Source organism: Hyperolius riggenbachi, chromosome 4 (genome assembly GCF_040937935.1).
Source record: "Hyperolius riggenbachi isolate aHypRig1 chromosome 4, aHypRig1.pri, whole genome shotgun sequence".
NCBI classification, from domain to species: Eukaryota; Metazoa; Chordata; class Amphibia; order Anura; family Hyperoliidae; genus Hyperolius; species Hyperolius riggenbachi.
Genome location: NC_090649.1, coordinates 213,787,486 through 213,804,756, shown reverse-complemented (window position 1 = coordinate 213,804,756; position 17,271 = coordinate 213,787,486). Strand labels below are relative to the sequence as shown.

General features: G+C 42.3%; 1 protein-coding gene across 2 annotated transcripts in view; it reads right to left on the bottom strand.

Moving 5' to 3' along the window:
* Positions 1 to 2,724: 2,724 nt before the first annotated feature.
* Positions 2,725 to 17,271, bottom strand: part of KBTBD11 (kelch repeat and BTB domain containing 11) — a 37,317-nt gene continuing 22,770 nt past the window's right edge. For both annotated transcript variants that reach the window (XM_068281342.1, XM_068281343.1), the window contains exon 2: positions 2,725 to 9,147. In XM_068281342.1, the coding sequence (XP_068137443.1) occupies positions 6,446 to 8,365 (1,920 nt within the window). In that variant the 5' untranslated portion in view covers positions 8,366 to 9,147 and the 3' untranslated portion in view covers positions 2,725 to 6,445. The remainder of the gene's footprint in view (positions 9,148 to 17,271) is intronic.

Sequence of the window (17,271 nt, the reverse complement as noted above, 5' to 3'; positions counted from 1 at the left end):
GCTAATGTTAAGAATTATCTGTAGCTGCAACATACGCTAGTGAAGATTCCAACATCTTCAGGCATAACACAGAAAAGAGAGCAGTGTCCATGTAGAAACCGTAATAAGTAATATCAACTGGTCCATTTTGGGTTTACGATAGTCAAATTAGTTAAACATCAAATTCTGTTTGGCTGCTATAGGTTAATGCACTTACCCCATTGGCCAATTCCCTTATTCACATGCAAGTGAAATGGTCACTCATTCATGTATGAAATAGTAACTGATAAAGGCATCATTAATATTTCATTTTTCTTGCAGTCGTCAGTGTAATGTTACCTCCAGATAATGTATATTGCTGGATTGCTTAATGGGAATGATCCAACATAATGTAACCGCATGCAGCTATTTTCAGTGCTCTGTCCACCCTGATTTCTTAGGACACAAATCAGAATATTACAGCATGCAAGTATAAAACAAATGTTCCTAATGTTCCAGTGTGGATAATGCAATATAAATTGTTTTTTACCTGATAACCTTCATAAAGTAAATCCAGAAGTGAAATTAGGAAATATTCATAAGTCTAAATTGATGTATTTTTCCAGCCCCATTAAGTAAACAAGAGCAAATTGCTTTGTAATGGAATGTCTGATTGATTTTCCAGTAAAACTGTTTCCACAGTGGGGGCTTTTCCATTTCAGTTCTTCCAGCATCTACAAACAAGATCGAATGCCTGCACCCCTTCATGACTATGTGCAGTGCTACTGAGCAGCAATATCTTCCAGAACACAGAAAAGGTTATTCAGACACAAACGTGACTGAATAGGAAATATGCAAGTTGATCATTAAAGTGAACCCGAGGTGAAAATAAACTGATGAGATATCCAGTTTCTCCTAAAAATCACATTTTTTTAAAGATCTTCAATGGTTTTATTTTATATTTGAACATTTACAAAGTAGATTGAATGTTTTATTTTCTCTGCTCTGCGGAAGCCTATTCAGTGTCCCAGAGTTAATATACATGAACTACTGACCCTTTGCTATCTCTACCCTCCCCTCAGAAGTTGTATTCTGCCAGGAAAACTTGTATGGCTGTATTTTTTTTTTTTATCAGTGAGCTTTACTATATTCCACACAAGATACAGACAAGACAAGCTGTCGCTTGCATGCCTGAAAATTAAGTTTCAGGCAGCAAGATAAAAAAAAAAAAGATAAGCAGCCTGGATATTAATCTTTTTTGCACTACATTCACCTGTTTATCTCATCATGTGATATGTTGCCTCGGGTACACTTCAAAAAGCAGAAATCATACCAATAACTTGCCCTGTACTCATTAAAACCCTTATGCTGTTAGCTAGCAAAGTGTAAAAGTGATTGGTCAATTGTCTGCATGTGTCTGAAGCAAGGAAGAACTTGTTTTTAAGGTAGATCTAGATTGTCCTGGAGTTAGTGAGAAAAAAAGGTTCATGCTGTGACAGCAATGCTTGGAGCGCCAATCGCTCAAACACTAGTTCAATATAGTTCAATATAGTTCAATAACTTTTCAGAAACTCACATTTCCAGTTATGAAAACTTTTACCAGCAAATAGCAGCCCATTTTGTAATAAATCTAGGCCAGTTCTGCAGGATCGTTTGTGTTCTTCAGTGCTTTAAATCTGTGGAAAACCTAAATCAGGTCCACAGCGATTACCGGTACATTAGAGCTTTCCACTATATATTTCAGCCAGGTTATTAGAATAAAGCACTGCACAGAGATGTGGGCTATGTTATGTAACAACCATTATTCTCCATGATGGAAGTGATATAAGCTGGCCTCCCAACGCACTTCTCCCAGGTGAAAGCTGCTTCACAGCACTCCTGAGTGGAATAGGATAGGTTAGTTTATATCTGTAAATGTGATTCTTCGCATTCCCAGACACATTAGCACCCTCTATGCTGCTATATGGTATATGATATATGCTATAAGTAGCATAGATGGCGCTATTGTGGCCAGGAACGCGAAGAATCACTTGCGTCCCCAGCCTGTCAGCTCCTGTCACCGAAACAGGAAGTGGCTGCCGGTGGGGCCAGGAGGATCGGAGGGAGACGGCGAGGGTACCGGACAGCTGCAGGGGGCTATTGGAAGCCCCAGGTGAGTAAAACTCATTTTTTTTGTTTGACTTAAGTGTCCCTTTAAGTTGAACCTCCACATGCGTTTTTGGCTCAACTCTATAAAGCCGACCTCCTTACAATCAGGTTAGTGCAGTGGTTCCCAACCTTTTATGAGGTATCGCCCCTTAGGGGAAGACGACTCACCCCTGTCGCCCCCCTTCTCTTAGTACGGTATACCCTTACGCCAGGTGGTGGTGCCAGTAGAGGGGGTAGCGCTGTGACCTTGCCAGCTAAAAATAGCCGGTGACTCAACTACTTTGCGCCAATTCCTTTACTGGTGTAATGTGAGCTATTGCAGCCCCGCACGTTGTGCAGCCCCGCATGCGCAGTAGGAGCCTGCGTCCCATTAAATTGTGCAGCCACGTAAAACGTCCTAAATATCTCCGCTTCCGCACCACGTACACTCCCGAAATTTTCAGGGGAGGGAGGGGACCCCCAGATCTAACTCTGTGCCGAATTGCAGGCCCCGAGCCCCGCTGGTTCCCGAGACTGATTGCAGCAAACCTATCTCGGGAACTAGCGGGGCTCGGGGGCTGCAATTCGACACAGAGCTAGATCTGGGGGTCCCCTCCCTCCCCTGAAAATTTCGGGATTGTACGTGGTGCGGAAGCGGAGATATTTCAGGTAAATAATATCTAACTTCCCACTGAGCATGCGCGATACTCAGTGAGGAAGGCTGCTTCCGGGCTGCGATATCTGACATTACACCGGCGCGTGACCAACGAGCCCTGAGGAATTACGCAACTCTATCATGCACACTTGCATATTTTATACAGATCATATTTTTTGCCCATAATTTTCTTAAAAACGAGTGAGACTGCGACACTTTATTTTTTCTGCCTTTTCATACTGATCGCCCCCCTGTCGCCCCCCACAAATTTACCGCCCCGCTTAGAACCCAAATCGCCCACCTGGGGGTGATCGCCCCCAGGTTGGGAACCACTGGGTTAGTGCTTTCATTTTGAAGATGACAGCAATTCATTTTTTCCAGACAATGATGTTACATACAACAGCTTATGGACATGAAACTGGTATGGTTGGTTAGTGCCACATTTGTGCTGCAGAGATCATCTTTCTGTCTTTTTGAAATATTAAAGTTTTTAACGGTTTATCCAGCCCCGCTACAACAGAGCTGGGTGTACTTTGAACCTTTATAAAAACTTAATGACCTCAATAGCTATTAAAGATAGAATGATGATTTTTGCAGTAGAAATGGACACAAATGTGGCACTAACCAACCATGCTGGTTTCATGTCCGTAAGCTGTTGTCTTTTTGGTATTTTTTATTAGAACACTGACTAAACAGGTCCATCCAATATAATATATCTATTTAAATGAAAAATATATATTTTAGTGGATAAGTCACCTGCAAGAGGTGTATAAGAGTCTTGTTCCTAGTACACAAGGAACCAGGAGAACGGGCTCCATAGAGAAAATCTATCATTCACCATGTAGACGTGTAAACTTATTGGCAGCCAAGATCCTGCTGCTTCATCCACCTGGCTAGCATTATTAAGCATGTTGGTAATTGTAGATGGAAGGTCCTGTTCACCTGTATGGACTAACTAACTCACATTAAGTACTCACTTGTGCTGGATTGATCTGGCTACTCATCTCAATAGCTAAGCAGTACATCTATGGCTAAAGCCAAGTTTCACTGTGTGCCCGCCCCTAATCTGCATCTGGTTAGCTAGAGCTAAAATATCACCTAACACCATGCATTATCATCAACAAGTTTGTGAATAGAAGCAGCATGAGAATTTGGTCAGTTCAGCAAGGCAGTATATTTTTTATAACAGCCAACACTCAGCAATGAAAATATGTCAGGTGTAAACTTGTTCATATATAGAATGTCAGTCAAGGATTAATCACTTATGCATGCATTTTATGTATGCTATTAGTAAGGATCATTGTGAGATGAGGTTAGAGTCACTCCAGTCTATTTAATCCACATTACAGGATTTAGCAGGTTTTATCTTATTTGATTCATTCACATTATTTACTGCAAATGGAGACCTCCATAACAGCTCATTTCAGACACAGAACCAACCTGCTGCATACAATCTTCAGATAAGGGTTTATGTGCTGGTTTGGACTTACAAGATGTTTCAGAAGAAAGGAATGCTTGTTACAGATGTATACATGGGTATTTCTATTAACTGTACAGTGACATGCTTGATATGTGGTAATATGAGCTTGGCATACATATATTTGTCATCTTAAAGGGAAACTTTACTATTCTTAATGCTTTATTTTGAAATATACAATTAAAAGTGCACTGATTCATATAACCCTAATAATCACGGTGTGTTCATTTATTAGAAACCCTGTTTTTAAAGGACAACTGTAGTGAGAGGTATATGGAGGCTGCCATTTTTATTATCTTTTAAGCAATACCAATTACCTGGCTATCCTGCTGATGCTCTGCCTCTAATACTTTTAGCCAAAGACCGTGAACAAGCATGCAGCAGATCAGGTGTTTCTGACATTTTTGTCAAATCTGAAAAGATGAGTTGCATGCTTGTTTCTGGTGTGATTTGGACACTACTGCAGCTAAATGGACCGGCAGGGCTTGCCAGGCAACATGTATTGCTTAAAAGGAAATAAATATGGCAGCCTCCATATACATTTCACTACAGTTGTCATTTAAGTATAACTTGGAAAATTGCATTTCAATAACCATTAGGATCTTAAAGGTACCCCATTACTTTCTTGCCCTGTAAAGACAGGGACTTTGATCGGAAGATAGGAGTCTTTTACTGACCACTGCTCTGAGATAATTGCATGTGTGCATTGTAAGCACAGGCCAAATAGCACCCCCACAAATGGTTTGCACCATGGCTCAACATGCTGTAGCGGTTTTAAAGGGGGTTGTGACAACCAAAAATTTAAAAAAAATGCCTAAAAATAGTTAGTGCTCCAAATATATATGTAAACCCCTTTTTTCTCCTAAATCCCTATATGTCCTCTAATTTTTTTTTTTTACCTGATCTATGTGCCACTTGCTGAACTGTGCAGTCCCAACAGGTTTGTGGTAAGTTTTTTTTCTTTTTAGCTACAGTAACAAGCTTATTTCAAAATGCAAATAACAGAAACTTCCCATTTCAGATAAGATAAGGACACTGCTTATGCTTGTAATGCATGCCCACATACTTTAGTAGTACCTGCTACTCCATAGCATATACTGCCTTCACTTACTGACCTGGGTCCCTGCATATTTTTGCCTGCTTAAAGGATTAGGCCTTTTTCACAGTGGGACATTGCGTTTGATACGACGTTAAAGTCGCACAACGTGCCCCTAACGCAACGCATGTTGGTTTTGAAGTTGGACGTTATTTTAAACTGCGTTATGTGTCTCTTGGTGCGCCGTTTTCGTTGCATACTGATGGAACGAAAACGGTGCATGCGTCACATTTAAAAAAAAAAAAAAACATTGCTGAGCATGTGCAAACAGTCCAACGCGGCTAATAACGCTTATTATTATGCGTCCGTGCAGCCACTCACTGATGATATGGTCTATTTCACCTGTTCACTTTCCCGAGCCACTGCGCCTTACTGTGCCTGTGTAGCCTTGTGTTCGCTCCCGCTGACATCCCCGGGAGCGTACTGCGCCTGCGCAGTATGCTCAAGGTGATGTCAGCGAGAGAGAGGAGGAGGAGGTTGCGCAGGTGTAGTGGCAAATTTCAAAAGTGAACTGGCGGCGGTGAGCGGCTGCGTGGGCACAGGACATCTGCTGGGGACCATTAGAAGCCCCAGGTAAGTTCAACTATTTTTCCCCTTTGCCCCTACAGTAGGCCTTTTAATGCTGTGCTTGAGAAAGGGTTTTGAAAGGCCAAAATTGGATTGATGCCACTGCAGTATGTAGCAAATTGCTATTTCCCCGCAGTTAATTTGCAGACTTATGAAATATAATGGCTATTGTATTTACTATGATTCAGTAGAGGGAGTGTTGATCACACTTTGAAGCGTATTGGTACATTTGGCAGTGCTCATGTATACCAGTATGCTTTAAATAAATTAATTACATAATATGATTAATCAAAAGGAAGGGGTTGCATTCATAGTGACTAGATTGTCATATTTTTGATAAATCATGTTACGTAATACAACAATGATTTATATAAAGGTGGGGTGGTGGTAGACTCCTCACTTACAATCAAAACCAATTAATTTATATAAATATGGCAGCCTCCATATACATTTACAAAGGTTCAAGACAGCAACAGAGTTCCTTTAGGCAAAATGTGTGCTCACTAAGAATGCACTATAGTTTCCCTTTCATAAATGAACATTTACAACATGCTAATGGAGACCACTAATGGACTGCCTTGCTATCAGACAAGTACAGAACAAATGGATACAAAACTCCCTTCGCTTCCTCTGGGGAGTGTAAGAGATCAAGCTCACAACTCTGCATCTCTCCTCCACTCCCCTCTGGAGGCAGTGGTAGTTTAAAGGTGATAGCTCGATTTACACAAAACATATTACTTCCCATCACTGTGCATCGTAATGGTAAAGTAGAAGGTGGTGGTCCAGGACCAAGACGTAGGTTGACCCCTTCACTCCAGTGCCTTGCCATAGAGTTGTAGGTAAACACACTAAGACCATGCTCCCGGCTGACATCAAAACGATATATACACCCTTTATTGGACACCATACCAGCAGAGCGTCGACGGCTGTTGTTGTAAGGGCACTCCTGCCATTCATTACGTTTTGGATCATACTTCAGTAAGCGGTAAAAAAGAGTCCCACCAGATACATAAATCTCACCATTACAAGTTGTAGCTTCATGGGCTACAGCAAATGCACCCTTAGGCAATGGTGCCACCGAGCTCCAACGGTCCAGACGAGGATCATACTTCTCCACTGTAAAGAGGCACTCACCCCCAATAGCATAAAGATAGCCATCAAGAGCCAAAAGTTTCAGCTGGGAACGAGGTTGTGTGAGTGGGCGGATCTTTTCCCAGGAATCAGTTAATGGGTTATAGCAGAAGACTTGGTCAGAAAGTTTTGCCTTTTCACCACTTCCTTTAATACCACCAGCAATAAATAGGTAGTTATAGAGAACACATACCCCACAACCTTTGGTATTTACCTCCTCTGGTAACTTAGTCAAAGACCTCCAGCCCCCAGTATTTTCATTGAAGCAGTGTACCTGATACGTAGTTGCATCATCTTCAATTGACACAATTGATGAGGGACTCTGGGGTCTGCTGCTCTCTCGGCTTTGGGGTCTGCTACTACTGCTCAGGCGTTCAAAGGCATCATTAATTTCTGCCACAACTAAATATCGCTTTCCATCCATTCTGCGTTGCAAAATCAGGTCTCTCTCTGCGCCTGTGAGTCGGCCATAGACTGCGGGGTCTCTCAGAACCTGTAGGAAATTGTCACTCATAAACTTGTAAGCTGCCTCCTTTAGCTCATTTAACCTCTGTTTTTTGGCAATGTAGAGTACCTGATAGCAGTTCTTAAGTGATATCTGGGATCTCATGCTATCCATGGCACACTGCACAGCACAAGGGATCTGGAGGAACTTTGCCCCGCTTATTACTTCTACTACATTATCTTGCCTGACCTCAAGCTTCATTGTGTAGATATAATCCACAAGCAGCTGTAAAGTCTGGTAACTTACACCCTTGATCTTAAGAATGTCTCTCGAGGATCGGGCTCTAAAATAATCACTTTTGTCAGCTAAAACAGATTTGTGAGCTCGGATCCGTTGCCCTCCAGTCACTTCAATCACCAGGTCTGGCTCTCCTAAGGTCTCAGTGGATCCTGCTGGCAAATTCTTTTCCTGGTTATAACTAGCATCATCGTGGTTAGTACAACCTCCCCTCTTGTTGTTTTCCCATCGCACTCCTTGCCCCTGGAGATTATCGCTGATGGAGACAGATTCTGATATGCTCCTTTCATCATCTTCAAACTCATTGTTCATGTCCCACTGGCTCCCACTCAGAACCATGCTCCCTTCACTGATTGGTTCAGAAACAGATACGTCCTCTGCATCATTGTAAGATAATTGTCTGGGACTCTCTGGATTAAGTATGTTTTTTGGAGAAGGATCAGACTGATGACTGTATCCACCATTAGTTTCATGGTGCAGTGAGCTGCCACTGGCCTCCACCCCATCACTAGAGACAACATACTCACATGTCATCTTTGGAGAAGTCCCAGTTTTCACATCATTTACATTCAAGTCTCCAAGATAAGGTGCAATAGACATGGGGTTCTCCATGTCCTGTGGCTTCTTGAGGCTGAAATCATATAATCAGCAGTATTTCCTTGTGGATTCTATTGCTTTAACCTTGCCTCACTGGCATGAAACCAGAGAGGGTTTGTTTTGGAGCTGCACCTTTCTCAAACTGCTGATCCGGCTGCTGAGAGCTGAGGGGTGTGTCAGGACTGCAGCAGTTACACATAACACTGAACTCTTGAACTTCGCTAGATTTTCAGCCCTCTAATGTTTGTTCAGAAAGGATTGTTTTCTTTTCATTGCTCTCCTATTCCAATTAGCAATGCTAAGACTGCACACTGTGATCACAACTCCTCTGGAATAGATTTCACATACAAAAGAAATATAGTAGAAATAGAACTGCAATCGTTTCCAATGTACTTTTCACCTTAGCATACGTGCTTCAGTGTAAAATATAAGTCAGCTCTGATCTAGGTTAATTTTGAATCCGTCTTGAGCTGCAGTAGTGTTCTGAATCTGTAAGTAGGAACATTAGCTCTGTGTCTTTATTATATTCAATGACTTGCGTGCCACATGCCCCGTTTCAGCTGTAGAAGTGCCCAGCGTATGAATGGCATTTGATTATCTTTAAGGTGACACTGCCTGGATGGATATAATTCTCTTCAGAAGTTAAGCAGCTTTCAGTTGTACTTGTCAGCATGATCATTTTCTGAGGTCAAGTTCTTTGCCATGTATGTTTCAGTCCTCAGTACTTGGATGAACTTTTCTGATGCCCTTGAAGTCTTCAAAGAGCTTTCCTTGGACCTCCAAGTCTTTCCCAGGCTCTGTAACAAAAAGAAAAATAAAGTCTTACTTTCCTAAAGTAACAGTAGAGACTATGAATGCATTATTTTCTAGTACAGGGGTTCTCAAACTGGGTACCGCAGTACCCTGGTGCGCCTCAAGCACCTCCCAGGGGTGCCTTGGCATTTATCCCCATCCTCTCTGCATTGCCATCAGGTAATGCAACCACATATTGATATACAATGTGGCTGCATAAACTGCCAGTTAACCTTTGTGTTTAAGTTGAACATCAGAGGATAGGTAAGGAAATGTTTGTCCTGCTAATGGGGGTTACTTACAATCTGGAGTGGGTGCTGCCTAACAAGGGTTATAACAGCATTTTGGTAGTTGTTGTTGCCAAGGGGTGCCTTGAAAAAATTTCAAAGCAATCAAGGGTGCCCTCACCCAAAAAAGTGTGAGAACCACTGTTCTAGTAGGTTAGCAGGTAGGCACAATAGGACTGATTGTGCAATCTTCCTTGGTGGCATTAATGCCAGCTTTAGCTCGGTATTTAAGGAATTTGCTGTCTTTACTTTTTCTCCCAATTCAAAAGTATTTGCACACCCATTAGCAAAGTTTTGAGTTAGTGTAAAGCCTCATTATGCATTCAGATAAAAATATTGTGTATTCCTAAATCAATGTGTCTTGTATTATAGAGAAAACCGTTTGCCTTTCATTCATGGCTTAGGGCTTGGAAAAACTCTATGCAATGCTGTCAGTTCTAATGAAATGCAAAAATACATTATGCTTTCACAGTAAGCACATTGCACTGGCCGTTAACACAATGCTTAACCAATGTGCTGCAAGGGTGAAGGAATGTATGCAATGATGCATTTTAGCTAAGAATTTTTTCACAATGCACTGCTACACTCATTTTTATGTACATTGTGTTAAACCAGCCCCTGGAACCAATAGCCCATGTTAACTTATCGTGTAATGCAATTTTGCATGCATGTTAATTTTATATTGTACACAACAGTACACAAACGTTTTCAAGCTACTCGCTCTACCTCAATTGTACAACAAATAACAATATAGAAGTTCAATTTATACAATATCGTTCCCACAACCACACCCATAGTTAGGGTTCACGCCCTAATCGTGACTTAACCCTTAATTGCTAAAGAGGGAAGCAAGATGGATTCACAAGTTGCAGTGTGTTGATCCTGGAAGAATTAATGGGAAACTTAAGTTTTAAATGCTTTCTGTAATATGTGGTTTGTTCTCTTCTTTTCAAGGAATATGGCAGAATCAGGGGCAATGAACTCCTTGAAAGTATGCGGGTGGAGATATAACTGCAAGTAAATTTATGTAGAGGTTTGATTGCAAGCAAATTTATGCAGAGTGAATACTGTGATAAGTGATTATACAAAAGTAAATTTATGTAGAGTGAATATTGTGATAAGTGAGTATATCAAGATTGATTTATTGGATTGCATATATTTGCATTTTCTCAGATGCAGATTTGTGGGGTAGACACTAAATGTGTTGTTTCCTTACTGGTTACTTTGTATAATTAAAGGTTAAGTCACGATTAGGGGATGTACCCTAACTACGGGTGTGGTTGTGGGAAGGATTTGTATAAATTGCACTTCTATGCTGTTATTTGTTGTACACTTGAGGAAGAGTGAATAGCTCAAAAACGTTTGTGTACTGTTGTGTACAATATAAGATATATTGCCAAGCAAGAGTGCTTCCCTCATTTGTTTGAATTCAACACTATAAATCCTACCATAAATAAATAACCTAACCTCTATTGTTGGGAACCTCACTGGGCCATGGAGCTTACCTGAAGAGTTTCTATGCCCACCAGCAGTGGGTGTGGTGTTCTAAGAGGAGAAGAAGGCTATGTCACCCTTCCTCTGAAGGGTACTAAAGCAGGTTGATAAACGGGTTGTGAGGCATAATCACACTTATGGGGTTTCTCATTGCTAATTACTGGCTCCTATAGCTGGAGGGTAAGGCTGGTATAGGTGGTCACTTAATTTTCTAGTCCTTCCGTGAAGCTGAACACTTTCAGCAACATAGAAAGCTTCTTAAAGAGGAACTGTCGCAAAAATCTTAAAATTTAACACACAAACAATTAATAAGTATATTTCTTCCTGAGTAAAATGAGCCATAAATTACTTCTCTCCTATGTTGCTGGTATTTACAGTAAATAGTAGAAATCTGACAATACCGACAGGTTTTGGGCTAGTCCATCTCTCCATAGGGGATTCTCAGCATGGCCTTTATTCTTTATAAAGATATTCACTGAAAAAGATTTATACAAAGATGCCTACCAGCCTCCCTGCTCACTGTACACTGGACAGAGCAACTGCCATTCAAAGTGCATTTTGAAAATAAAGAAATCCCTGTGAACCCCCCATGAGCAGATGAGCTAGTCCAAAACCTGTCGGTTCTATCAGATTTCTACTACCTACTGTAAGAGACAGCAAAATAGGAGAAAATTAATTTATGGCTCATTTATGGAAGAAGCGTACTTCTTAATTGTATATGTTTACATATACTGTATTTTAAAGGTTGCTGTGCAACTGACAGTTTTTCTCCAGTCGCACCTCACTGATAACACATTACAGCCATAAAACACTTTCCTAAGCAGATAACTGACCTTATGACTGCAAGGGATAGATAAAACGATCAATAGTTCATGTATTTTGGCTCTGGGACTCCTAAGACATTGCAATTGATCAGAGACAATAGAGCATTAAAGGAATACTGTAGGGGGGTCAGGGTAAAATGAGTTGAACTTACCCGGGGCTTCTAATGGTCCCCCGCAGACATCCTGTGGCGGCGCAGCCACTCACCGATCCTCCGGCCCCGCCTCCTGTTCACTTCTGGAATTTCAGACTTTAAAGTCTGAAAACCACTGCGCCTGCGTTGATGTGTCCTCGCTCCCGCTGATGTAACCAGGAGCGTACTGGGCAGGCCCAGTATGGTCTGCGCCTGCGCAGGCCCAGTATGGTCTGTGCCTGCGCAGTACGCACCTGGTGACATCAGCGGGAGCGAGGACACGGCAACGCAGGTGCAGTGGTTTTCAGACTTTAAAGTCTGAAATTCCAGAAGTGAACCGGAGGCGGGGCCAGAGCATCGGTGAGTGGCTGCGTGGGCACAGGAAGTCTGCAGGGGACCCTTAGAAGTCCCGGGTAAGTTCAACTCATTTTCCCCCGACTCCCCTACAGTATTCCTTTAAAGCTACCTTGTAAATGTTTATACAGAAAATAAAATTGCAGAATTCTAAAAAAAAAAAAAAAGTAATTTTAAGTAGGAGGACAGATCCAATTGTTTATCTCATCAGTTAATTTTAATTTTGGGTTTACTTTACGGCAGGACTTTAGACTATACGACAACCAAAGGACCCCCATTATATCTGAAAACCAGCTTATGTTAGAAGGAGCTCAGCAATCTCAGCCTCCTTCTTGACATTTTAACAGCTACAAATACAGCATGTGGTAAATTTAAAGGGACAGCACCTCAAAATCATCAATTAAAGTCTCTTGTATTTAGTGACAGATTCATGTTGCAGAAATGTATTGAGTAACGTGATAGTAAGCCTTAGCAGACACATTCCCATGAATCAAACTATTGAGTGCACATAAAAAGAGGAAGTTTGCACATGAAACTGCCCCTCATTGATCTAGCTAGCGTGTCTCTGTTCTGCATTATCACTGGGAAAAATGCCTTTCTTATTATATAACAGGAAAAACATATGACATACAGAGACATTTATCTCATTCTTATCTAAAGAACACAGGTCAAATTGGTTTTAATAGAAATAAATCAATCTACCAGCATGTTTCAGCACTGACGCACATAATGAGAACGCTGCATAAATGCCAACATGGTCTATTTCCTTCAGTCCATGGGGAGAAATGATGCTGTCTAAACTGTAGACAGCTTTGACCAGAAAATTAATGGAGCTGAGAAGGTACTTTGCTACATTTTGAGAAGGCCGGGAAATATATTACAGATGTCTAGTAAGTGCATTTAGATATAGAATAAGTATCGCATCAACTCAATTCATTGTATCAAATGTAAACACCATTGAATCTGGCACTAGCTCCTTTTTACAGTAGTGACTGGGTCTCTCAATTACCCTCCTCTGAGTGATTGACTGGGTGAAACTATTTGTGCGGATAAGCTTCCCAGTTACATCACAGCTATTGGTTGAGCTGCTAAGCACCGCCCCTTCCCTACCCCCCATATTGTATGCTGTAGCTGTCATGAATCTGATTCATCACCATCCATTATTTTCAGGATATACGGTAATCAGCAAGCCCAGCAGTGACTTGAAAATGCCATTTTTGCAGGCAGCACACATTTGTAACAAATTTAACTTGCAGAACTGATCAGGTTCTTATTCTATATCGCAATGCATTTGGAGTTATTTTACTAGGGTATGTAAATAATCCCTTAGAATGAGGGAAAATAATTGTTTCCTCTACATTGAAATTTCAGTCAAAGTTCTCCCAATGTCCTCCTAATTGTTGCTAAACACACATGCATTTAAGTGTTGGTGGAGGAACAAAATCTCCCCCCAAAAGTGTACTAAACAAAGCCTCCTGCAGTGTGTCCCCACTTCCCAGTGACTCCTGCACTGTACACCAGCCTTCCTGTTCTGTCTGCAGCATGCCCCCACTTCCCAGTGCCTCCTGCAGTGTGCACCAGCTCTTCTGTTCTGTCTGCAGTGTACCCCCACTTCCCAGATCCTCCTGCAGTGTGCCCCAGCTTTCCTGTTCCACCTGCAGTGTGCTCCCACTTCCCAGTGCCTCCTGCAGGGTGCCCCAGCTTTCCTGTTCCACCTGCAGTGTGTTCCCACTTCCCAGTGCCTCCTGCAGGGTGCCCCAGCTTTCCTGTTCCACCTGCAGGGTGCTCCCACTTCCCAGTGCCTCCTGCAGCTTGTCTAAGCTTTCTAGTGCCTCCTACAGTATGCCCCAGCTCTCCTGTTCCACCTGCATTGTGTTCCCACTTCCCAGTGCCTCCTGCAGTGTGCCCCACCTTTCCAGTGCACCCTGTATCATGCCTCAGCTTTTCAGTGCCTACTGTAGAGTGACCAAGTTTTCCAGTACCTACTCTAGTGTGCCCCAGCTTCCCAGTGCCCTCCACAATGTACACCAAATTTTTAGTGCCTTAACCACTTCACAACTGAGGGGTTTTCCCCTTAAAATCCAGAGCATTTTTCACTCCTCCCAGGCAGTCTTCATTCATTTATTTATTAGGCAATATGATTGATTATTGGGGACTGGGGTCACCAAAACCAATCATTGGACTCAGGCATGGTCGGAATAGCCAATTTCCGATTCCGTGGTAATTCCGCATACCGCCACTACCGAAATTCCGCTACCGTTTCATTCCGAGGCAATTCCTGAGCCGTTCCGCGGAATTCCGAGATACACGGAATTCCGTCAGAAAATTTTAAAATCCCTCCTCCTCCTCCACCTTTTGATGTGATTCCGGAAAATTCTGTCGGAATTATAAATTTCCGCGGAATTCCGTTTGAGATATATAGAAATTCCGTTCCGACTAACAAAATCGGAATTATTAATTCCGACCGGAATCACGGAATTAATAATTCCGCGGAATTTTTCCGACCATGCCTAATTGGACTATGGAGCTGGTGTGCACGCGTTTGTTTACAACTGTTGTTATGAATGAAGACTGCCTCAAGCAGAGGCAGTCTCCATTCATTTATTTGTCATGTGGTATGATTGGTTATTGGGGACTGGGGTCCCCAAAACCAATCATTGGACTGCAGGGGATGTGCAGGTGGGTGTGTGCATGCGTGATCGCGCGCACACGGACACAATAACAATGTGCCTGCGGTTTGTTATGAAGACTGCTTCTGTTTGAAGCAGCCTTCATGCATCAATCGGGGACTCTAATTGGATTTAGGAACACTTGTTCCTAATGTCCAATTAGTCAACTGCTGTGCGGGCTGGCTAGAGTGTGCGCACGCGTTGCCCCGCCCACTCCCAGCATGTAAACAGAAAGATACGCCTTTCTCCGTCCCTGGTGGTGAAACGGTGTGCAGAGGGACGGAGATAATTAGCACTGCGGGGGTAAAGTGGTTAAAGCAGTATGATTAGCCATACTATGCCAGAGGAAAAAAACACATATATAAGTAGATAAACACTTAATCTACTTACATAACACATGCAAGGTACTGTCCACGATTTGATCTTAGTGAATGTTATATAGTAAATGAAGAGAATTCTGTTCCTGGTGGGGGCCATGTCTTTTGCCCACAGTTTAGGCTAACTCGTGATGTCATTTCTGCCCTTTACTTTTTTTCTTTCCTCCTCCAATCGCTGAGTCACCTTAGCTTCGCTTGTAAACACAAGTGAGCAGGGGATCAGGTTTCAGATAAGCAGCTGGCAGGGAAATAAAGAGAAGAGGAGGAATATATTATAGATAAAAAGAACCCCCAGCATGCAACTGTTTGGCACTGACTACTAAAGGGCCAGTGCTCTTTAAGTATGTGATAACTCCAAATCATAACAGCAGAAACAGTTTTGAAAGTTTTGAATGCAGGATTAGCATCTTTATCACTTAATACACGCAGACCAGTTACTGTTGAAATTTTTATGGTGACACGTGCTTTCCCACAGTGTATCCTACCTTTGTAGAGCCCTTGCAGTGTGTCCCAGATTTTTACTTCCTCCTATAATGTTCTTCAGCTTTCCCATTGCCCCACAGGTTGCCTCTAACCTTGCAGGGCCCCTATAATCCATACCTACACTCAAAGACTGAGACAGAACAAAGACACAAGTGAGCAAGAACTTCATCTGATCTCCATCAGTGCTCTGGGGCAGAAGGGCATGTGACATCATAGCCTAGGCTAAACACCACTGAGAGGAAGGGTTACATACCAAAGTAAAGCAATGTATAGTCATAAGAAGCATTTCCGATTCTGAAAACCAGGATAATTAACATAAAATGTCCTAAACAATTTTTTCTTATGTTCTGCTATGAGTCGTTCTCTCTAAAGGGAACCCAAGGCGGCATGAAAAAGAAAGTTAGATACTCACCTAGGCAGAGGAAAGCCTCTGGATAGTCCAGAAGCTTCCTGTGTCCTCCTCACCCTCACTGTGGCCATGCATGGATCCTCTGAACATATCCAACAACAGTCTTTCAGACATGTTCTTGTGGCCACACTCCCTGCCATGTATGAGTGCGGTCGTTTGTGAGTACGGCCACACCTAAATATCGCTGTAAGCAATTTGGTACACCCCAGTTATCATTCATGGTCAATCAGTTGAGTTAGGTTATTATAGCAATCAACTACAGATTTTTTGCAGTTTGAATCAAACTGTGTACACTATTTAAGGATCATGATATTTTGTTTTAAGGTTATTTATATTTGCTGTTTGTGGCATTTCTACTGCAGTTAGTGTGATCAGTGATTTTGGATGAGACTGGGGATATTTTACATTGGATTTACAGTAATTTGGTGCATGGGATTTTCTGATACTCTGCATAATCTACCCTACACGACAGGCCCATCTTTTCTCTCACTGAGTCTGTGCTCCCCTCTGAGACCCCCAATCCAGAAAAGTGCAGTCTGGCCTGGTGAAGTAAGTCATTTGGCCGCTGGAGGCACTGCTGTACTGCTGGAGCCGCCATAGGCTTCCATGTTAAGAGCCGTGATTAGCGGCCGGCTATAAGTGGTAATGTGGTCGCCAGAGTTGCATGATAAAATAGCGGGCAGACTACAACTACAAATAGCAGCAGCTTAGCTAGGGTTAGGTATCGCTTGGGGTGGTGGTTAGGATTAGGCATAGGTTGGGGGTATGTATTAAGGTTAGGTATAGATTGGTGGGGTCTGTTAGGCTTAGGCATAGGGTGGGGGTCATTAGGGTTAGGCATAGATTGGAGGGTTGGTTAGGGTTAGGCATCAGTTGGGGGGTTGGTTAGGGCTAGGCAATAGTTGGGGGATCAGTTAGGGTTAGGCATTGATAAAGTAAGGGTTAGGCATTGCTAGAGGGAGGGTTCAAGTGTGAATGGGGTTAGGTTAGGCAGTAGTAAAATATTTAATTACACAGTAGAATATGGCGCCTTGGGGCCCTTTTTAAATGTGTGCCAGGCCTGGCCCCTTCTATTCTGTAACAGAATTCTTGCGTTTAGAG